Source organism: Necator americanus, chromosome III, assembly GCF_031761385.1.
Source record: "Necator americanus strain Aroian chromosome III, whole genome shotgun sequence".
NCBI classification, from domain to species: Eukaryota; Metazoa; Nematoda; class Chromadorea; order Rhabditida; family Ancylostomatidae; genus Necator; species Necator americanus.
In genome coordinates, this window is record NC_087373.1 from 35,432,971 (window position 1) to 35,456,498 (window position 23,528).

Sequence of the window (23,528 nt, forward strand, 5' to 3'; positions counted from 1 at the left end):
ACTTGTTTTCACTTCAAGACTGAAATAGAAAAACATATTATTCTTTGAATTTTCCTTCAACAATTTTTTACAGGATTAATTAATTGTGCATATAAATAAACGTCAAAACAAAGTAACAAATGAAAACAATCTAACAACTAGTGTCTACTAAGATAACTGGAAACTGAACAGATGGTCGCAAAAAAGCAAACATACACGAGTACAAAGTATTTTTATGCTTCAGCTCCCTCGAATGCCTTCGCTGCTGGATTATCCTTGGGCGAATTCGAGTAGTCCGGCTTCAATCGCTTCTCCATCAATTCTCCGTAAGGATTGAAACCAAGTCGCTCCATCTCTGCCTTCATCAGCTTTTTCTTGTTCTTAGGGTTCTGTAAAAATTGAAAATACACTACATACTTCAAACATGATGAAGAAAAACAAAGCCTACAAATATCTACCTTCTCTTCTTCAGTTTGTGGTGGTAATACTTCTGTGAAGACCCCAGTTCCAACTGTTGTAGTTCCTTTACGGATTGTGAATCGTTGTTGAGGTTCAATGAACATTTTCTGACTTAGTCGCAACTCTACTCTGAATAATAATGAATTTCTATGAGGACTCAAGCAAAACTGAGTTCTAAAAAAAAGAGAAAACATACTCGGCCGCTTCTCCAGGCATGACAAAGTCTTTTCCATTAATTTTAAGCAAAGCAGATGTATCCCATGTCAGTGAGAACACGTGCTCACTGAAGTAATTGGCTAAAGGTACCTTAGATCCACCCTCAGATGGCTTGAGAATGTAGAGCTAAAAGAAATGAATGGCATGTTTTTCATAATATAACTCTGTTGGGAAGTATTTGACCAAAATCTTCTGGCAACAGACATTGTCACTATTTTCTAACACAAATAATGCCGCAAATAGCTATTCGTATTGATATAGTCTTTTTCCTCGACGTCAACTTCTCGGAAGAAAATACAGGAATACAAATTGTCAGAAAACCTGGCGTGGTTATTTTACGTAACTAGTAAAACCACTCAAAATATATGTAGCATATACAACGCACGCATAGCTCATGGAAAATATACAAAATATGAAAGTCAACATCGACATGGGCTTTAAAGCGTGCAAACTAACGTTAAATGCTAGAACTAACCATTAAACAAAGAACAAGAGAAATAAAGTTTCGCATAAAACTTATCAAAAAATACTCACCTGTGCCTTAACTTTATCGGTTGCCTTGTGTTTGTGTCCCTGGGGCAATAGAACGCAACCTCTTCGGACGTCTTTCGGTCCGAGACCCCTAAGCAAGATTCCCAACTGATCTCCGGGTTCCGCCTGCTCGACTGTCTTACGGAACGATTCGAGCCCTGTGGTAGTGAAGATGCAAGATAACTAAGAGCACAAGGATTGGGATACAAACTTAGCATTAGGATACAAACTATGTAATAATAGAAGATTTCTGCCGTAACAGTAGCAAATTTACCAGAAATAACTGATTTCGTGTTTTCCCTATCACAACCAATGATTTCGATCTTGTCACCACGTTTCAACGTTCCACGCTCAAGCTTTCCAGTAATAACAGTTCCTCGGCCTACAAGTATAATCATGTACGTCAAATTAGTAAAACTTAGATTTGAAAACTCCTTCAGTTACAAGAATTGTACAACATGAAGAAGAGAGAAAAACAACGATTTTCTCCTAAAAGAGTCTACGTTCTCAAAACCAACCTAGTAACTTAGGAATCTAAAGCTGTGACCATACATGTGTGAAGAACAAAATCCGTCCAGTAACTTATTGGTGTAAATCTTTTCGAAAATACAAAAAAAAAGGAAAAACATACGAAACTTTTACCAATCAAAGTAACAACAACTTGCCTTGGATTGAATACACGTGTTCAGCAGCAAACATGGCTTCGGTATTTACATTTCTTTCCGGAATAACGAACTTTTCATCGAGGACATTCAAGAGTTGTTTGATAGACTCTTCACCAATTTCTGGTTTTTTCCCTTCAAGTGCGCACAGAGCAGAGCCGAAAATAACCTAGACAGCAGAATGAATGAATGGAAATAACTGCATCAATAAACGGTTCACTATAATTACTAGGATTTCCTATGAAGTCTAAATATATGAAAAGGAAGATAAAATCTAACTGGTGCGGTGTCTCCAGGATACTCGAATTCATTGAGTAATTCACGGATTTCCATTTCAACTAACTCACGGGTCTCTTGGTCCGGAACTTCATCAACCTACACAAAGAATATAGTTAATAAAAATCGAAGAACATAGTTAATTATTTTAGGAATAAAATAACTACAAATCACACCTTGTTCAAATACACTGCGACATTTTCACGAGGAATTCCAACTTGATGGGCGAGAAGGAGATGCTCACGAGTCTACAAAACAAACAGAAATTTTGACGCAACTATAAGTATCCTATAGCTATTTTAAAGAAATCTTACATCCCATTTTTAAGATTCGCACCTTCTCATAAAGATGCAGTTGCAATAGAAGAATGAAAAAAGATCCTCAAATTACTCATGCATTTTCAAAATCTTCAAAAGAACTACCTGTGGCATTGCGCCATCGGTGGCCGCAACGACAAGGATCGCTCCTTCCATTTGTGCTGCTCCGGTGATCATGTTCTTGATGTAATCAGCATGTCCAGGACAATCAATATGTGCATAGTGACGCTTCGCGGTTTCATATTCAAGATGAAAGGCGTTTATAGTGATACCTGAATGAACCAGAATGTTGTTGGGCTCAATGCGTTCAATTATGTGAAACAAGTTTTAGGAAAGAAAATTATAAACAAATATAATACAGATACAAGGTAATAAAAAGAATGACAATGATGGAAAAGTAGACTAGTCAAAGGAGCAACGCTATTCGAAAATGAATAAGTGAAGTACCTCTTGCCTTCTCTTCAGGTGCGTTGTCAATATCCTCATATTTTCTAAACTTGGCACCTTTCGACGTGGCTAAGACTGAAATAGACTATTTGTATTATAACTCTCATTTATTCTTTTAGTTTAGAAGAAAATGTACTTTAAAGCAAAGTTCAAAATTTTAAAGCCGATATGTAAATATGAATTTATTTGATTCCCTAACAGCTAGCAGATCAGAAAGCAATTTCAGATGTCTTCCTGATAACTATACTCTTTGCAAAGTCTACTGCTTTCACAGATCACTGTATCACATGCACTGCAATTCGAGTGCGTTGTACGATGAAGACAGCTGAGAATCATATGGACAAATGCACAGCTGTTCGCGTTACAGTATGCTTACCTTGAAACTACCTTAAAGGCATCACCCAACGAATCTGGGGTGGAACGGGCTTCAGGCGGGTAATGCCTATAGGGGTCGTCGATTATGGGAAAGAGGGTGATTACGTTCATCTCCCCCTGTATCAGTGTAAACGGACGACCCTGTTTCTTACGACGGCTTCTGTTGCAGCGCGCCACTTTTGCGCCCTCTCGTCTGCGATTCGTCGAAAACCTATTCGGACGAATCGCAGGAGGAACGGGGCGCAACGGTTGCGCATAAAAACAGAAACAGTCGTAAGAAACAGTTCCGGGGTCGCCCGTTTCCACCAACACAGGGAGAGATGAACGGAATCACCCTCTTCCCCACAATCTACGACCCCGTATAAGCATTACCCGCCTAAACCCACACCACCCCAGAATTTTGGGGTGACGTCTGTAAGCTTGATGCAGCAATGTAAGTAACTGCACCAGAATTGGCACCGCAAGCGAATGGAACCAAAGGGAGACCTTTGCAAGCACCACTTATCGCTGCAGTAGGAATGAAGCTACCAGTGGTTCTGTTTCAACGCCAACCGCACCGATTCAATCGCAGCAGCTTACGCAAGTGTACCGAGCTTCAGGACGCTTTAATCCAGCTACAAAAAGTTTGTCGACGATTGTACAGAAATCTACCTTGATCGATAACGCTACTTTACATGTGATTAAAAAATTGGCGCAATTCTGTCAGCGATAAACTTTGCGACAATAAATACATCCATGTCGAGTCAAAAACGGTGCATCTACACAATTCGGCCAATGTGCATAGTACGACGGTAAAAACATACACATAAAGACAAAGCATGGTGTAGTTGCGCAAGCGGCTGCGCCCGCGGCGGTGCGGTGGAACGTAGCGGTTATGATCGAGCGAGGACCCTTGACAGTTCGCGATGACCCCACGTCGATTCCAACCGCCAACTCCACCCCGGCGCTTCAAACGCAGCCGCCTACGCAAGTGCACAAAACTTCATGTCGTTTTGACCCGACTATACTATAGCGAGTATTGGAATGCTTAGATACAATGAGAACAACATAACTTTCTAATGACAACATAACTTTCTCAGCCAGGGGTTCTTGCACAATACATCAACTTTGACTTTGTTTTTCACCAATGCGTATCTTTTCTTCCCTTCTTTCTAGAAGAAGAAGCAAACGTTTCCTCCTACTAAGAACTCTGCTACGAAAGCAAGCTAAAGAAATCTACCAAACAAATACAATTAAAAAAATACCTTTGGTAATTGCCGATGTCAATGTGGTCTTTCCATGATCAACGTGACCGATAGTACCAACGTTCAGATGAGGTTTGTTACGCTAAGAACATCACCGTATATTTCCCAAAGATTTCAGAAACGGAAATCCAAACAATTGAATAATGGAAATAATTTGACACCAAATTCGTACCTTGAAAACTTCTTTCCCACCCGGTACTGCCAAACATCGAACCTGTTGTGACCTCAGCACTTTTGACACTACCCGTTCACCCAGTGAGCTGCCGAAAACCGTTTCTAAAATGTGCACTCAAATCTGCATTCCCAAAAGTAGGGCTTACTTAGAATAAACTCACTAGTGGAGGGAATGGTTATCCTGAACAACGATAAAATATGCATCTTGGACAAGCTAAATACTGTAGAAATTAACCAATAGAACCAAAGCAATTCTTTTCTTTACGTTGCGAATGATGCACTTTTAAAGAACATAGGTCTGCAGTTTAAAATACAAAAAACCAACAAAAAAAAACAACTGGATCTAATTCCTTCCAATGTCCTGGCTGAAATGAATCGAATGGAAAGGATATTGTTTTAGAAATGACTGCAACGGTCCCAAAAGATACCCAAAAAGTGGAGACGCCGAGCCAAAAGGGCTCCAACGAAATCGAAAACTTACAACCATCCAACGGCAATCCAGAGGGACGCATTTGAAAACAAAATTACGACTAAAGCGGGAATTTCTATGAATTTTCCAATGGATTTATACCGACACGATGTAAGCACACTTATGTCGCACTGAAATTAGAAAGCTCAAGAAAATTGTTCCCCAAATGCGTGTCAGCGGCGTTCTGACGCAGATACGGTGCCGAAATTGACGCCCCAAAAGTTCTCCTCGGCAAATATTGACCATTGGGTTATGTGAATGGACCTCCTGGTTATCCCCCTAGGAGTATAAATCCTGTACAATCAAAGGTAGACAGATATTTGGATATGGTCATCGTATAGTGAGGAAGAGTCGAGCCTTGATACCATAACCTCGTAGGGTATAACGAGTTGCTCCTTAGCATATAGCTTTATTTCAATCTCTTGTAACAACTACTCCCGCTATCTCCCTACACATAATTGAGTGCGACGTTGTGTACGAAAACAATGCGAAGGAAACAGTAAATATTTCTAAAGTCAAGCAAAAAAAAAACGAACTTGTAAAATCACATGATCACTAATATCTAATCTACCTTACTAATATCTAACCAAAACCGTCAAGTATCACCGATAGATGAGTCTTAAAGTTGAGGTATTGTAGACCATAAAAAAAGGATAATAGAAAAACGAGGAGAAGTAGAAAGTTGACGAATATCAATACAGAAATTGTGTCATAGCTCAGAAGTGAAGTAAACAGAAACAAGAGCAACCTAAAAACAACGGAAACAATGAAAGGTATACAATGACTTAGTGCAAAAGTTCACCGTTTTCACCAAGACTCAGCAATTTTCAGGAACCCTACATAAAACTGGCCAACGGATCTGCATGGTACTGGCAATGAATGACTGCTCAATAAGAGATGTTCAATTAATTGCAAGCAGCATCCTAGTGGTACATCTATCAAGCCGACGCTTGCATCTTCACCGTTGGCGCGTGGATCGCTGCAAAACCTATATGATCTGCTGAATGTTACTCGAAATAACCGTTCAGCAACTTACGTAGCAGCACTTTGCGCATCGAACACCTTGTAAAGCATTTTCACAGCCGGAAATGGACGTATTTCACCTGAATTACACAATTGAATGGTGAGAAATACGTGAAAGAATTTACATGTAATGATTTGAAGAACTTACTTTCTGTCTTTTCTTCTGCTGAATGAAGCTCGCCTGAAGCAGCCACCACATACGAATCCAGTAGCCATATCGTAAACAGAGGAACTGCGTTATGATCATTGCGTGAAAGAAAAAAGTATTGTCCTTACCAGTACATGTGGTGTTTTGTCTAACGATCGCACAACTAGTTTCAGACTAGATTGTGCTTCGCATGAAGAGAGGACCAGTTGTGCAAAGAAAACCGATGTGTCGGGGAATCTAGAAGTTATACCATGGACTTTTAACAAAGACATTTGCAGTACCTTTGTATGCACATTATTTCTTTTGGCGATATTATGCGCTGTTAAAATTCTTTCCAAAAAAAAAGAACAAAGTTCACCTTTCCAAAAAGATCTCTAGCTATCTTTTACGTTTACAAACCTTACTTGCTTTACATAAAAGGAAATCAGCTTAAGAATCACGATAATACGATATATATATATATTCCAAAACTTATAAGTAGGCGAATAAAGGATTTTGGTCAATATTTTCAACCGGCGATGCAGAAAATTCACAGCAAGATTCACAATTCCAACACTCACACAACTTTTTTTTTATTACCAGATCCAGTAGTACCCTAGCTCTTAAAACAAAGTGGAAAATCAAGCCTTGGAATCATTCTGACTTCAGAATGACAGAAACTAGGACCAATTATCCTTTGGTGTAGTTCAGCGCAGACGTTCAATGCTAGAAATTCCTAATAGATCATCCATCACCAAAAATGTGAAGCATATTTAAGAAGTGTTTCGAGTGGTACTTTGTATTCAGAAAAGGTACGATAAAATTAAGTTATTTCTGTTTTATAGTCGCGATAGTCGAATAAAGGATATGAACATCTCTTATAATATTGTATTTGATGTTTTTGAGATCTCTAAACTTACAGCATTGCTTCAAGCAAGCACATGCTCTGTTTACAAACAAAAAGGTAGTAATAAATCAAGACTTCTTCGAAAAAGTACTCTCTCGTACGATGTCAGGAACGATATAGGTCATCGCATGATATAAATCGGGATGAGTAAGATGATGTCATAAATTCAAAATGACTAAAACTTTTTGTATCTGAACGTAGATAAACGGCAAACGAAGCATCACGACTTAACGGAAAATCACTATCTCATTATCAATGGGAACTATACCTTGTCTTGATAAACGACTTCGAATTCACGGACAACGTGCAAACAGCATGATGGAAGAGCATAATTTGGTCGCAATCTTGAAAAAGTACTTTAGTAATATTTATTTAACAAACATTTCTATACAATTTCTCTCACTTTTCACTACTGTCCCCAGCTCCGCGTCGCAACCTCGACACATAAGAAATTTGCTGTCATGGCACATTTCGGGATCAAACAAACTCTGAAGCAATTTGAACGTGGGAAATCAGGCAAAAAAAAAAAAACGCAGAGAAAAGCGATACCTCTTTATTCACTACAACATAAGAGTGACTGAGTAAGAATCGGTTGATGGTAGGGAACCAATCCGGATGCATGTTCCCTGATTCCGTTCCATCACGTTTCTTACTATGCCTAATACACACTGATACAATTTTTTAATGTTAATTAAGTAATTAACATTGCATAATTATATCATAATCATACCATAATTAATTAATTTCTCTTGAAATTCTTACCGCTCTGGGTCACATCCAGCTCCACATGAGTCACGGCAGTAGTAATCAGCAGACGGTGATGTTTCAAGCCAATCATCACTTGGCATGCATGAAAGTGTTACATCTCTAGAATCAAGGTCATAGTCATATTTTTACAATATTGCACGAATAGAGAGTGTTGACATACCCAGGTTTCGTTTCCACAATTGGCCTGCCACATTGAGCGCATTCGAGAGAAACACTTGCGCCAGCAGCGTTTTTGCAGTACTCCTGCAGCTCTTCCGTATTGCTTATATCACTAGCAAGGCGATGAAATGTTTTTGGCACTGAAATCGTGCGACTTCGAAACTTTTCAAATTGCCCCTTGCAGAATAATTTGATCTGATTGCAAAAAAAAACTGCATCGATCTTTGCATTGTAGTTGAAATACTGGCTTCCTTGCCAGAGAACAGACAGAGAATCGAAAATCAGAGATGTAGGTGATTATCGCAATGATTCGCCCTCTCAAAAAAATTCAATGTCTCCTGTCTAATTGAATAGCAAAATCTAGGGAAAAAGGTCGGAAATGTAAACAGACTGTCTGTGTCAGATGGTAAATCTTTGACACTTAATTGGACTACCTCATATGAATTGTAAACATTCCAAAACACTTCAATAACTGCACTGTAGATCAAAATTGGCAAAAAGTGTTGACACCATCCATGCCTTTTACTTTGTAGGCACTAACGAGTCCGAAAACAACAAGCAATAATTACAAGAGAAGAAGAAGAAGAGGGGGGAGCGGGGGAAGAGAACAACGATTGTTCTAAACAACTTCACAGAACACCAATTCAAGTATAATAGGTTACCCACGAGAATGCTGTACAGATTCAAGTGATAATTATTTCAAGTGGAGAAAAAAGAGCCGAAAACTCACCAAGTGGCAATCCTTCACCTTCAACATGAAGCTTACAGGTAAAAAGTCGATTATTATCAGCCCAAGAGGGTGCGCAGAGTGATTGTGGATATAAGGTGAGATTTGAGATTTTAGCATGGTACCGAGGCAATTTTTGCTTCATTCCCATACTTTCGGCTATGTCAAGTGGCACTCCTAACTCCACACCATGTTCGCTAACTCGAACCAAATTCAACGATTCATTTCTGAAAAAAAATGAGTGCATTTTAATGTTTTACAATATAATGGACTCACCAATGATATATTATAAAAAGAAAGTAAGGCAGAAATCACTGGATTTTCAATGCTATGGAACCTACTTTTTATTGCCATCCCCATCTTCATCTCCAGTATCACCACTATCGTGTTCATCTTGAGGGCAGTCGACGAACAGCGCCGCTAGTTCGGCGCGTGGTTTCACTTCCAGAAAAAGTGAATGTGTGTGCCATTCAGAGCACATTGAAACACTTTAACTGAAACGTTTGCTACAATTATTCTATAAAATGTAAAAATTCCAATCCATAGTGATATTAGCAGCGATGTCCAAACATTTACCACCTGGAAATTGAATGAAAAACGATAATCGGATTCTTGAACAGTCAGACAAGAAACGTCCTAAGGAGAGCAACAGGAAGTATTCGCTCGAAAATTCTATTATTTCGAGTTGTGAATTTTTGTGTGCTCTTTCCCTCATCAAGCGAACAATATCTAAATGTAATCTAAAACCATTACGTGTGCAATTATGATACGGATATTGATATTCTATTGTGGTACGGATTCTATTGCGAATATTGGTTTGCATCAAATAATGTGAATTATAGAAGGTGAGAGAAAATAAATCGCATTACAAACATCCTAATTCAAAACTTCATTGAATTCAAGAATAAAATGTTGTTGGGAGGAGGAGAAAGACGGCGCACTCAACTGCACTCTTATTTCTGGAAGCTCTATTTTCCTTTTTTCTCTTGGCAGCTCTAGCCTACATGTCATAGATTCTTTAAGAGTAATGTTCAAGTGCCGAATGAGTGCCCTCTTCAGCTCACTCTCAGATAGCATACGTACAGCCGCATCGAATGGACCGAGGTTAGCAAGAATGCACGCGTCGCACCGAACCAACAACACCGACGTCGATCAACGATAATATTTCGAGTGAAATCCATAACTATCAACTACGACTATCAGCAAGCCATCTTCGCCGCTTCAGAAATATTCAAGATTAGCTCACCACAACGAAGACGAGCTTCCCCATGTTGACTGCGTCCAAAAACTTCCAAATGATCGTAGTTTAGCCATGAAAGACTCGCGTAGCTTTAATATACGAATTTTCTCAATAAATATTGTCTTCAGCAACAATGGCGTATTAGTAGCTAGCTGAACTGTCAATACTGCTTCTGTTGCTGACATTCTTACAACACTTTTTTTATTCCTTCCAGAGTGAATAGACTCTATATTTTCTAATAGTGTGCCTACTAGACTTTTAGATGGAACCCTTTATTTGCCTGATGTTTCGGCTTTCTTGCCGTCTTCAGAGGCCTAAATAGAGGTTGATTGGAACAATCCTACTTTTATTCCCGTGTCACACCACAATGGGTCAGTGTTTTGATAATCTTTCAAGGTAGTGGAAATGGAAAGCATATATGTTGAAATAGTCCTACGTCGTGTTCCACCGGATGTGCGGCGGCTGGTTGCACGGTCTTGTTACTGACTAACCTCTTGCCTCTCGGATCTTTTGCTAAACCCACTACACCCTCTCCAGTTGATATCAGACTTGTGTGGGAGAGGAAAAAAAAATTGATTTTACACATTGGCTCCTCATCGCAAAGCATTATAAACCTGCATACACGTTCATAAACCTCAAACGATTCCGAACTGAAGTCGAAAGCGCGAGTTCTTCACTATAGCGATTGATCAACGCTACGCACCTTCTTCATTGTCCTTTAATAATTCTTACAATAATACTAGTATTATTACTCCTGTAGCGATTACTGAGGACTTTCTTGCTAGGAACAAGCAGACTTTTCCCATCATCTACCGAACCAAAAAAGACGCAAAATCACCGCGTCAGGTAAGTTTTCTATGCGTAATTAGCACAAATTTGAAACTAAAGTTATATGCAAAATATGACACCAAATTGTTGAAATAATGTATAGAAGATATTCTTTGATGTAAAACAGTTGAAAACATTTGTGTTTAAATACTTACAAATGTAATTGTTTATTTACAGTTCAAATATGAAGGAATATGGGGCAAGCACAGCAGTACAAATGAGTGAACCCGAACATCTACATACACACCACAAGTTCCGTAGAAGTACATTAATCAGTGACATATATGCAGAACAATAGCAGTATGAGTGAAAGCGAACAGGATACCAATAAATATAATAGTTGCATAGCAAGTATGAGGAGACACAGCTACACAAGTACCGAAGTTTATTAATACCGGCCAAAGTTGACTAAATAGACCAGCTATATTCAAATCTTGGTTCTAAAGTTACCGAGGATTGACTGTCCATGCAATGAGGTGTTGAAAATGACAATCGTACATAGAGACAAAACCAAAACTCATAGTACGTAACTAACAAACTAATGGTTTTACGTCAAGAAGCAAAATATGACACTAAAACACTGAAAGTACTACACAACAAATTCTTTTGACACATCAAACCATCAGGTATTAGTTAGGCCCTACATATTCCTTTAAAAAAAAAGATAGTCTCGAAGTGTGCAGCGATACACATTGGAGACCAAAAGGATGACATCAATAGAAAATATATTAGTGCATAATTATCATAGCATCAGTGATTAGAAACACATAAATCAGTAATTACATAAAAGAAACCAGTTCATTTCTTGTTAGTGACTAAAACCAAAGGTCTAGAAATTCACAAACACTCATTTTTTGTCTAGGAAATTATCACAAAGTCAGCGTCGGCTAGAAGTGGACGACTAAAAGACATGATGTTGCACGAGTACACACAGACGCAAACAAAAAAGATCGCATGGGCAGACATCGAGCTAAAGAACCCGAAGCAAATGGAGGAATGAGATATGCGACGATGAGAAGTTCTTTCATCAAGAGTTGCGCGATCTCAGTGTCATCGATCGTGTGACTACGGAACGTGTCGAAGTCGTGGCCGGCGCATTGTTCGTATGAGTGTTTGATCTACCGGTATTGGCAGCGCGACCTACAACGTCCGCATACATTTTTGTCCAGAAATTATTTTCTCTTTTACTTTGGAGGAAAAAAATTTTGGTGAAAACGTTACAGGTTCTCTTATAATTCATAGTTTGTAAAGATTTAGCTTACGAGAAGAGGCTTGAGGGACTATGTTATCCTTATGCAAGATCAAGATATAAGATATCTCAGACACAGTCCGTAAACGTGCAAATGTTCAACACGTGTTATGTTCATTATTTCATCCATATTATTCATGTGGTAAAATTCTTCAATCAGTTACTTTTTTACTGTCTATACTTCCTACTGAAGAAAGTCCACAAACGCAGGATTTTATACTTAGCGATGCCTTTCAAAATCTATAGGTGTGCGCAACGTTTGGGTATACTCAGGATCAATGTACGAAAAGATAGGCACATGTATGTCGGTCTAAAGAATTCCAATCATGACTGACCACGCTCGAATAGTTCTTCTTCGAAAGTGATCAGCCATGGTTTTCCTGTTGTTATGCTCTAGAAAGTAGAGACCAATCTGTGTCCAGCAATAGAGGCTATGGCTTGCCAAACGAAAGGGTTTTTTTCCGAAAAGTTTGGAAAAAGAGCGCACGACCTAAGACTTGATACCACACCAAGATTACTGTGGTCTGTATTGACGCTAATGAATCTTCTGTTGATGTGTTTGCTAAGACATGTACATGTACTTCGTACTGCAGAAGTAATAAATGCAGACAACATTTCTCCACAAAAGCTTATGAAACGAGATGAAAAAATATTGACTATGACGAGCACGAAAGCAGAAAAAAAGCGCCTTTCCCAGTTTTCCGGACAGTGTTACCCTTCACACCTTCGAACAGTTTCACAACTTAATGGACATAAAGATAAACATTCTAAAAGCACGAGAGTATGAATAAAAAATGTATGAATAAATATTAAAAACGCAAAGAAGCCACACCATTTCCTCCTCCCGTGCCACACCGGCGTTCACGAGATTTTTCTTTTTTCGATTTAGCGATGGTCTTGCGACTTCGTTCTTCCTCAAGCTCTTTGAGTCTATCGCGCTCCTCTTTTTCGCGTCTTAGCCGCTCCATTCGGGCCTTTTCCAGATTCCTTCGTGAGATGTACTCATGTCTAAAGAAACCGTAAGTGTAATCAAAGTGAAAAGAAGTACCCAAAAAAAACTTCTTAATAACAGAGAAAGGAATTAAAATACTGGATATCTGAGTCGTTTTCCTCTTCATCTTCATCGAAGCTGCCTATCATATCGTGATCACTCCATCGATCCGAGCTGGAATAATCGACGCCATCGTCCTCCTCGTCGCTATCGAGTTGTTCATCCTGCACCTCAAAAGCGTCCGAATCCTCACTCTGAAGCATGTCGCAGGAATCAAGCAAATAACTTCAAAAACAAGTGAACATGAACCATCCAACCACAGTGTATTCAAATTCTTCACATAGCCGTTCAAACAGCTGGTCAAACAGAAAGAACATGCGTCCAAAACTCCTTTGTACCTAGCCAACAAAATGAGAAAAGGCTGGAGAAGACTCACCTCGAAAAACTGATCATCCATATCATAATCACAATCCCCTTCGTCGGAATCCCGCTTTCTTTCCCACTGCTCCAAATGATTCAATTCTCGTTCGTCTAGTTCTATTAGCTGCGCCTTATCTCGTCGTTTTTCTAAAAGGATTAAGTTGTTAGTTCGTTTCAAACGACTGATGACATTTCTAATGAAAACTAAATATATGCAACATTGGTGACACAAGCAAATCCTAAAAAAAGAACCTGGAAATGCAATGAGGTACTGCTCAATTATTGAGTTCAAAGTGGCATCGCGTGTGATATCTACAGCGCTCCAACGACACTGAAGCAATAAAAGAAATGTAGGTATCAGAGAGAAGAAAGAGGAACGTTAATCCGTCCGAAGTAATATGAGATCAAAAACGGAAAATACTACCTTGGGGCATTTCGAATTCAATGAATTCCATTCGTAAATGCAACCAGCACAAAACTTATGATTGCAAGGAGAGACACTGAAATAAAAATGAGTATATGACACTGAAAAGGGTGGTGATATAGGGTAAAAACGACGTGAAGGTCGATTACGTAAGCAACTGCGTTCGCAGACGCCTACGTAACTGCTTAATTCCTCAGGTCATTTTAACTCGACTATATCACCGGTTCTACAAGAAAAGCTGGGCATACTTCATTGCGTTATGCATGATTTCCAAACATATATCACAGGCTAGAAGGGATTCGTCGAAGAAGCACACTGGTTTCGAAGCGTCGTTTGCATCCTTAGCCATCTGTGACTGCTTTTCTCCATTTGATTCCTCGCGGGAAAGCATCGCAGCTTTCATTTTCCGAGCTTCTGCACGTCGAGCCTTTAAGAGCATTTTTCCAATAGAAATTCTGGCTTTCAGGAGACTTATTAAAATCAATCCTCTCAAGCTTCACTGCAACTATACTCAACCCATCAGACTACTCGTCACGCTTACGCTATGTTAGCTGCCCTGAACCCAAAATTACACCGTTACATTTGCTTCACCAGCCTTCATTTTACCGAAACCGAGTAAACATATTAATTAGTTACATGGAGTTTAGGCATCCTATGCACAATGAAAATTCAATGGCTTCAATGGCTTGCTACCAAGCCTATCTTTTTTCTGAAATAATTTTCAAACTGCTGTAATCTAAATTAGTTGCCTTGTCAGATACAGCGGGTTGTTAATCCTTAGATTGTATTGATTGATCTCAAAAAATTCCTATTGCAATCTCCTCGAGTTGCATAAAAAGGCATAACTCTATCTTGGTTTTGACGGAGTTGTTTTCGTTTCCACGATGGCTAATTGACAGTACCTGTCATTTGTGAGCAGTAGATTCAATAGACGGTAAAGAAAGAAAGTTCCAAAGCACTAGGAAATCACAGATAAAATCAAAAAGACAAGAGACAGTGACCAGGTTGCCTTCTTAATTCGCTGATGACCAACAATATGGATTCCAATTTTATATTCGGAGACCAGTGAGTCAAGGAATGGAGGTCGTGATAACCACCATCATTGTTTTACTCACATTGAGTATGGGTCAAAAAATCGCTCTCGCCACTTTGTTCACGCACATGAGGATGGTTTGCAGATCAAATACAGAAAATCATAATTTAAAGGACAGTTCATGGTTGTGTTTGTTGCTGGGATTAACGAATCTTAGGTCTGAGAGCTGTATTCGATGTGGTTTAGTCTAACAAGGACAAAAATAAGAAGATTCATTCCAACGTTGTTTGAAGATCCAGAGGTAGCGATTCAAAAGCCTCGCCAGCAATCGCACACATTAAATCCACAATTTTCTCACATACAATTAGACGAAGCTATAAGGTCCACCCGACTCCTCTGGGAAATTTGTTGGAAATATAGTCGGGTCAGAACGACCTGCAGTTCTGTGCAGTTGCGTGAGCGGTTTTACTGGAAGTAGCGCGGTGGAGCATAGCGGTTAGGACCATGATCGTTAGCAGCACTCATCGCTGCAATCCAAATGAAGCTGGCGACGGTGCCACTTCAATCCTAACGGCTCGCTCCACCGTGTCGCTTCGCGAGCAGCCGCTTAGGCTGCGCGTAGAGCTCACAGCCGCGCGGTTTGGCGGCCCTGCGGTTTTGGTGGTTATTGACTATTCACAACAGTGTGTTCAATAACCACCAAAATCGCAGAGCCGCCAAACCGCTCGCCCGCGCGGCTCTGAACTCTGCGGGCAGCATTCCAACAAGCTTCATGTCGTTTTGATCCAAGAGGATAATGTCAATCTATCATTTTAATGGCCAATCATCGTCCCGTAGATGAAAGTGATTTTGAAAGAAAGCGAAAGAAGAAGACCGTAATCGAAGACTACATGATAACTATATCTAGCGGATCGTATAAGAAACGCCACTTCTCCTATCATAACATCTCTCAATACTTCAAGATCAAACAAGTGTTGATGAAGATGCGACCGCTCACCTGTGCAAAACTCACAAATAGAATATGTATGTTTGCAAACTATGATAAGTAATCAATTCCATCTTCTCCTACAAACTTATGAAAAGCTCATTCTCTGTTTCTGGTCTCAGCAAACCGGTCCATTTGATGCCAGGAAAACTACTTTGAGATGCACTTCCTTTGTTATTACTGACTTTACTATAAAAGACAGACCTATCGCTCGTACAAAACAATATAACTGATTTTGCCACTTTTACGCTCTCGCAAACCGTAGAAACAAACAAGTCATCGCTACAATTTATTTATCTAATTTCGTTGGAAGAACCCAATATCACCACATAAAAAACTATTATTCAGAACTTTACTGCTGCTGTAGAAGAAATCTAAAGACGTACGTTTAGCGCCAACAAGGAAAGTCTTTCCTGCCTCCTCTGAAAAGAAAGATAGAAGTTCCTTCCAACAAAAAGACAAATTTCAACTCTGCTCTTAGAAATAGCTATTCTCCCACGACAAACTATATCCCCTCAAGCTATGTTCAAATTAGAAACAGATTAGACTTCAGTGAACATTACAATGATGTCCAAAACTACACACTAACCGTGACGGGAGCCATGCTGTCGCGGTGTAGGACTTGACCAATATCCTGAACAAGTAGTCGCGAGTACTGCGAACCAATCAGTATGAGAAAATGCAATTGCTCACCGAGTAAGGTGAGTGCCAATAAAACAATGAGCTCTGCTCTAGTCAAAACTCGACTCATTTGCATCGAATGATAGACGTATCGTCGGACGATACCGACACTTCATACAAACAACATACTTGTGAACATTTTATGCATCACAAACAGTTCCAAACACTACATCACATGCTTATATGATCATACACAGGAAAGGAGATTTAAGAAACCCTTCTCCAGGTTAAATATTATAAAGAGTAATATTGCTTCAACTTCAGCTCGATCAGTAGTAGAGATTAGTGCCGTGCGTTACAAAACAACGAATTAATTGACACATGAAACCCGGGATATGGCTTGCGAAAGAAAACTGTAGTAATGGCAGGAAATTGAAGCTGAGTGCACCACATCGTCCTCTTCAAAGACACAATGCGTCTTTGCGTCAAGACATCTACATCATTCACTTCTTCATACGATGCTTCTGAAGAGCAGAATTTCTACATCAAGCGACGTTTAGTAAGTTGATTACTCTCAATATCACTAACCGTATCTGCGCCATAAGTTCATCAATGGTGGCGACAAGCTCGTTGCGGTAGTCCTCAGTCCAATTTTCCCGATGTTCTTCTACGATCTCGTGGCGTACGTTGTCAGGCGTAGAAAAGAACGCTTCTGAGATTTAACTATGGACGTTATAAGAATAAAAGAAAAAACTGAGAGTCATGAGTACCAACAGGAAATTCAACACGAAGCAAGGGCACCGGGAACGTAAGAGGAATCTTCTCTACAAAATATATAGTAGGGTCAAAACGACATGAAGCACGTACGCAATTGCGTACGCGGCTTCTTTCGAGGCGCTTCGGTGGAGCGCAGTGGCTAGGACCCTGGTGAAATCTTTGCTGGCGCCACTCATCGCTGCAGTTTGCGACGGTCCCAACTTGATTCCAGCTGCTGCCTCCACCGCGCCATTTCGAGCGCGTACGCAAGTGTACCGCAACTACACTCGTGTTTCATGTCGTATTGACCCAACTATAGTAGGGTCAAAACGACATGAAGCTCATACGCAAATGCGTACGCCGCTTCTCTCGAGGCGCTTCGGTGCAGCGTAGTGGCTAGGAGCATGGTGAAATCTTTGCTGATACCACCCATCGCTACAGTTTGCGACAGTCCCAGCTACTGCTTCTACCGTGCCGTTTCAAGCGCGTACACAAATGCACCGCAACTGCACTCGTGATTCATGTCGTTTTGATTCGACTATAGTAACGTTGAGGGCACACGCAGGAAGATTACAAAAAAGGAGAACGTGTCACTGAGATGACGAGTTGAGTAAAATAACACAAGAATCTCCCAAGTTTCGTGCAAGGTATCGCGGTTCCTATTACTCATAAGTCTTCAAATCAGAGAAACGAGGCTCAACAACGTAATAGTATAACTTCCGAGTAGATGTAATACATACCATGGAGAATTGACTTTGAGTCTAGCTTAACCATGGCTTGTGGAACCAAACGCCGTTTGAATCTGAACGTGTGTTCTGCGACACAGTGACCATTCGAACTCATTGTATATCGCTCTGTTTCTCCCACTCTATCTAGGTCAACCGAAATACATCTCTTTAAAAGATGGCGGTAGCGACCTGATGACTGCATGTGGTCCCTATAATGAATCCTTGGAACATAAACACGGACACAAGCATGCAAGAAAACCGAAGTGTGGAAAGGAACAATTCCATTTTCTGCTTAAACCTCCATTTTTCACAGTCGGCAACACCCTGTGATGATAGTAGGGTCAAAACGACCTGAAGCACAGTGCAGTTGCGTAAGCGACTGCGTTCAAAGCGATGCAGTTGCGAAAGGAGTTGGAATCGAGGGGCGATCATCGCGAACTGCAGCGAACAATGGTGCTAGAAAAGGGTCTTCTTCGACACTAACTGCTACGCACCGCTAACGAATGCAGCCGCTTGCGCAACTGCACCGTGTTTCAAATCTTTTTAACCCTACAAGATCTCGCCACCAAGTTTCAGGTTTAATTTATTATTCGAAACATTAGAAGGGGAATTTTGCAAAAATCAATTCTTTGGAATACACTAGAAGCCTAATAGATGACGTAGCGTTGACGCAATACTTCTCCCAAAACTTATGGGGATAAGCCAAGATGCAGCAGAACTCTTCTAAGCGAGAAGAAAAGTGCAAACTTTCGAAAAGTCGTCGTAGGACTAAGACAGAGGAAATCTACGTACGCAAACTGATCGTTCGACACAATGACTCCATCCGCAGCGAAAGCGATCTCCAGTGCAACAATATCATCATATTCATGCCCATCAACCAAGTGGATCAATCCCAACTTCTCTAGGTGCTACAAAAACTGGGAAAAGGAATTGAAAGTCATAATAAACTGCAAAAACAAGCTATCAAGGGCTTACTTCTATCGCAAATTTATGGGTGACTGTTGTATCCATGGTGTACTTTCTTTGCGACACAGCAACTACTTCAAAATCATTTTTAATGAAGTATCTAATGAGTGCAAGAAGTCCAGAAGAGCTCGCTTTGCGCGTCCTAAAATTTCCATTACGAATTTGTAAGACGTATAACATCTGAACCCTTTCTGCCTTGTCTCTTACTACTCAATTATTAGTATAGAAGTAATATATAAAGGATAGAGGATAACATCTCTGGCGTATCAATCCACTGGAGCTGCGTCAACGCATTTCACTGCAATCTGTACTCGTTTAGCTTTTGGAAAGCGTGTTGACCACTACAATGACTTGCAGGGGCCAGCGGGCGATCAACATAGTGTTTTAGGGTAAAATGTAGTTGGGGGAGGGCATTCAGTGGCGCCCTCTTTTCTCGAAGCAAATAATCAAATTAGTCGGAGTCCTAAGGCCTAAGCATTAGTCTTAGAGGATTTATGACGTGTAAACTAAAGTTAGAAAGAGAAAAAGGAAAATTTGAGCGTCGGAAAATAAGAGCGCCATTGAGTCCTCCCCCGGCTCCAACTACATTTTACGCCTGCTTTCCTTTTCCCAGACAAGTCTGGAACCAATTTATCGATATCGGAGGGATGAAAGAGTTGGTTGGCTTCAGGGTGATTTCGAACCGTCGACCGTACAGTCACAGCGGACCTCTTACCGACTGCGCTGCACGTGTTCCGAGGTAATATATAGTCGGATCAAAACGAAATGAAGCTCGGTGCAGTTATGTAAGCGGTTGCCAAACGCCAAACGGACCTCAGAGGAATCGACGAGCAGCGACGAGTGGTGCTAGCAAGGTCCTCACTCACTCCTAACTGCTTCACACAAAAGCTTCGAGTGAAGCTGGTTATGCAACTTACACCGATCTATGAGACAAGAACTGATTGAAAACGCACATATCCACTTGCTTGAATCCCACAAAAATGAGTTCACTTCTAATATTCATAGTCGAAGTAGTAAATGATAAAATCCACTAAGAAATGTGTGTGGTGTGAAATATATTCAGCAAGAATGTTATCACAATAATACATAATGCGCTTACAAATACCCCGCAGTTTGTAAAGTAGTTTGAAGTAACTGCATGAAAATAATGGCTAAAACTATGCGCAGAAGAGGTTAGATCGTCAGTCAATCCAACCATGGAAACTGCACCAGATTGCAGGAACCTGTCACTCGCTGCTCCTTCCTCCGATAGTTTGAATAAAAATTGGGAGTATCTTGTTCAAAGCTTTCAAGGAAAGCAAAAAAGAAGATGAAATAAGAAATAAACATAGCTAGAGAATCAACCCATATCTTAAGAAAACAAAGCAATCAAGTATTTCGATAAGTTAGCACATCTTCCTCAACGACAATCAATGGGTACCAGCAAAAAACGAATGTAACTACGAAAGAGTGACTATTGTAACTGGGAAAGAGAAGAAGAGTTTTTTGTTCTTCAATTTCCTCCGCCACGAGTAGTTCCTCTCTCAATTTTTTTAGACACTCATTCAAATTCCTCTTATTGGGTTTATGTTGCGCACAACAGAAACCAGAAGGTTTCCAACTTTAATAGACTAAATGCAGAGTTTACAGCATTTTCACTACCTGAAGATAGTGAAAATTCAACCCAGAAGTCCAGAAAAGAAGGAAGGGAGAGTAAAAGATTAGAACCGTCCCATTACGTTTACCCACTGTTTCTTGCTTCTTGATAGATGCCTTAATCAATCTTCAAGACGAATGAAAACTTCTCGATAAAAATATGAGTAAATAACACTTTCTCGCAGAAGTTCATTTCAAAGTGGCAGCGACCAACATTTTCTTCCAAAAACTAGGTTTTGGAGCCTATCAAAAGAAAGAGGTGGAAGGCACGCAGAGTTACTCGCAAATGACAGTTGCCATTAGCCACCTTAAAATAAGGAAAAACACTACCCATTAATAGTCAAGCACATACTGGTATTATGGGAAAATAGCTTCTAGAACTATCATCAAGTAGTTATTCAACAGCCATAGTTTGCACAGTTCTTTGCATTGTTGGAATAACTCATTTCATGGAAAACGTTGCGTGACAGTAGCAGTTACTATCTATCAATAGGTTCACGGTCAATCACCAAAACTAGATTTTTCTGTACAAGCTTTCTTTTCTTTGAAACGTGAAGCGGATAGTTCCCATCGTAGACAGAATTGGTGCATAACTTTCTCACAGTAGAAAGGAAATGATTTAGGAAAGGTTGGGACATAAAGACAGCAATCCAGCAAGTTGAAATAATATAACAGACACTACCCCCAGAACTTCTATCCCAAATGAAGAAATTTTCAAATGATTCCTATTGGAAGCACTAAAACAAAACTATCAACCAGCTGTAGCATGAACATGTAGTTAGTCCTACATGTAAGGCTATAAACATTTGCTGAACCAAAATACTATAAAGCATAATAAAAGAAGGATAAAATTTGGTAAGGGTAGGGGGGGGGACGAGAGTGGGAGGCGCTCAGTGGTGCCTCTATTTCTGGAAGTAAATAACTAAATCAATCGGGGCCCTAAGGCCTAAGCATTAGTCATAGAGAATCTATGACATGTAAAATAAAGGTACTAAGAGAAAAATTAAGTTAGAGCGTGGGGAAATAAGGGCGTCACTGAATGCCCTCATACTATATTTCTCCCCAGAAGAGCAATGTACCCAACTCCTCTCATGATTCCTATAATTTTCTGCGACTAAAAGTGAAGGAAATGATCTATGGTACAGAACTACGATGAATACATCTAAGATCTGTGAATAGATCGATCAGAAGGATTCACAATCTACACCTACGAACATTACGTTAGAAACATTAGAAAAGACCGAACTCACTGAAAGTCAGTTTTTGTTATGTGCATAACATTAGGAGCATCAATGACGACACAACGGCGAACTTCATCGGAAGATCGTGGTTTTAAAAAATCATCATACACCAAGAAATTAGCTGGAGGGCACATCTTCACCCTAAACAAATTTCCAAGAATACGATCCATCTCACTTCTTGCAAAGTACTAGTCACAACACAAACTTAATTTTAGATTTCCTCGGCATTGCTGCTGTTTATAATTGTACGGTGTTACTTGCAAAGTAAGATAGTCATTGTTAGGGAACCTGAGCAGAAATAAGGAGCGAACGACCTTAGTTGCACTTTATAGGATCGAGGATTACGTAACGTTAGCCATAGGGCGTCACAAACTCCACCGTACTAGCCTTCAAACACGTGTTGTCGATCCTTTCGATCAATATGTTTACTGTGTACGTAAATGTTTTTCGATCCTTTGGTTCTTCACTGCTGGTTTTAGTTTTGCTATTGGTTCTTTGCTTCACCTTTTAGTTCATTATTTCCTTCGAATACGATGAATTAGTTGTGCGCAAGAACTTAGGAAGATAGGTATTAAAATTGAAATTTTTGTGGACATAATTCCTACCGTGAATCGCGATAACATTCTGTATTAATCTTGAGTTTCTAATCTATATCGGAAACAGCAAACAGAACAAACATTGGTATTACATCACTTTGCTTGACACCTAGTAAGGAACAAATTAATTCTGAGGATTATTTACACCAAAAATTACCGCTAATATGCCGATTGCCAACAAATCACAGTTGTAAAGAAGTAGCCAGTTAGTGACGAAAAGCAGATCAACGAGAATGAGCAATGCTTGCAATCAGCTGGAAGGAGTATGCGGTGCTGGGATGTGATGAACAGAGGTGTGCACGTTCCACGTTGGAGATCGGGAAATTTGCAGGAATTGACGGCAAAAAACTTTGCAGCACGATTGCGGACAAATGTAATACGTATTGATAAGGGGAATTCCTCAGTGATGTCATTCTCGCTTCTTCTGTTGCTTCTAGATATGACAATATTGATGTTATCCAAATATATGTACGTGTGAGAAAGACTATTTTTTCTGCATCTTGTTGGATATAGTCATTACCTACAGTGCGTTTCATGTAAGCTACGTTATTCTAACCAAATAAGACATTTTTAAGAAAAAAAAAGCTCATTGTACTTATGATTCTGTTCTTTCATTGGCTGGTAAACCACGCATTTGCCGTCTTGTTCAGATCTTTTCTGAAGCACTTATATGTTGTATTATGATGCCATAAACCATGTCTCATTTCGAAAACAGAGCTGAGATGAAAACCCAGACTTACCTACTCCCATTGATCACACTGTATCTTAAGAATTCTTTATATATTCTAAAATAACACTGATAGTCTGGTCAGAAGCTTAGTGCTGTTGCGTAAGCGGCTGTGCTCGAAGCAGCGCGTTGGAGCTACCGGTTTGAATCAAGGTAGGGCCACCGCTAGCTTCAGTCGAACTACAGTCTAGTTATAGCGAATCCTAGCTCATAAGATAGCTAGTGAGG

At 39.9% G+C, this 23,528-nt stretch overlaps 3 protein-coding genes across 9 annotated transcripts; all 3 read right to left on the reverse strand.

Moving 5' to 3' along the window:
- Positions 1 to 212: 212 nt before the first annotated feature.
- RB195_011996 (uncharacterized protein) lies at positions 213 to 9,341 on the reverse strand (the record flags this gene model as incomplete). Of its 3 annotated transcripts, XM_064193648.1 has the most annotated exons (20): positions 213 to 368; positions 438 to 567; positions 635 to 780; positions 1,189 to 1,343; positions 1,460 to 1,567; positions 1,851 to 2,016; positions 2,127 to 2,222; positions 2,300 to 2,371; positions 2,546 to 2,712; positions 2,888 to 2,962; positions 4,507 to 4,588; positions 4,679 to 4,782; positions 4,842 to 4,894; positions 7,475 to 7,550; positions 7,610 to 7,694; positions 7,756 to 7,864; positions 7,969 to 8,073; positions 8,135 to 8,273; positions 8,864 to 9,087; positions 9,202 to 9,341. In XM_064193648.1, 20 exons carry the CDS (start codon positions 9,339 to 9,341, stop codon positions 213 to 215), a joined length of 2,388 nt encoding a protein of 795 aa, XP_064051231.1. The 3 variants fall into 3 exon arrangements, with proteins under 3 accessions (XP_064051231.1, XP_064051232.1, XP_013308831.2); XM_013453377.2 differs by lacking the exons at positions 213 to 368; positions 438 to 567; positions 635 to 780; ... (8 more) ...; positions 4,679 to 4,782; positions 4,842 to 4,894 and adding exons at positions 5,859 to 5,897; positions 5,952 to 5,965; positions 6,034 to 6,128; ... (2 more) ...; positions 6,449 to 6,494; positions 6,542 to 6,557; XM_064193649.1 differs by lacking the exons at positions 7,475 to 7,550; positions 7,610 to 7,694; positions 7,756 to 7,864; ... (2 more) ...; positions 8,864 to 9,087; positions 9,202 to 9,341 and having other exon boundaries at positions 4,842 to 4,884.
- A 2,614-nt stretch (positions 9,342 to 11,955) lies between these two features.
- On the reverse strand, positions 11,956 to 16,859 carry RB195_011997 (uncharacterized protein; the record flags this gene model as incomplete). 4 transcript variants are annotated; one of them, XM_064193651.1, is made up of 11 exons in its annotated part: positions 11,956 to 12,068; positions 13,010 to 13,185; positions 13,268 to 13,392; positions 13,605 to 13,735; positions 13,841 to 13,919; positions 14,013 to 14,088; positions 14,261 to 14,439; positions 16,417 to 16,452; positions 16,620 to 16,664; positions 16,724 to 16,761; positions 16,841 to 16,850. In XM_064193651.1, the coding sequence occupies 11 exons, from the start codon at positions 16,848 to 16,850 to the stop codon at positions 11,956 to 11,958; spliced, it is 1,008 nt and encodes a 335-aa protein (XP_064051234.1). The 4 variants fall into 4 exon arrangements, with proteins under 4 accessions (XP_064051234.1, XP_064051235.1, XP_064051236.1 ...); XM_064193652.1 differs by having other exon boundaries at positions 13,268 to 13,398; XM_064193653.1 differs by having other exon boundaries at positions 13,268 to 13,422.
- A 303-nt stretch (positions 16,860 to 17,162) lies between these two features.
- RB195_011998 (uncharacterized protein) lies at positions 17,163 to 22,205 on the reverse strand (the record flags this gene model as incomplete). 2 transcript variants are annotated; one of them, XM_064193654.1, is made up of 7 exons in its annotated part: positions 17,163 to 17,175; positions 17,240 to 17,363; positions 18,148 to 18,344; positions 18,928 to 19,043; positions 19,111 to 19,243; positions 21,987 to 22,118; positions 22,183 to 22,205. In XM_064193654.1, 7 exons carry the CDS (start codon positions 22,203 to 22,205, stop codon positions 17,163 to 17,165), a joined length of 738 nt encoding a protein of 245 aa, XP_064051238.1. The 2 variants fall into 2 exon arrangements, with proteins under 2 accessions (XP_064051238.1, XP_064051237.1); XM_064193655.1 differs by lacking the exons at positions 18,928 to 19,043; positions 19,111 to 19,243.
- Between the last annotated feature and the right edge of the window lie 1,323 nt (positions 22,206 to 23,528).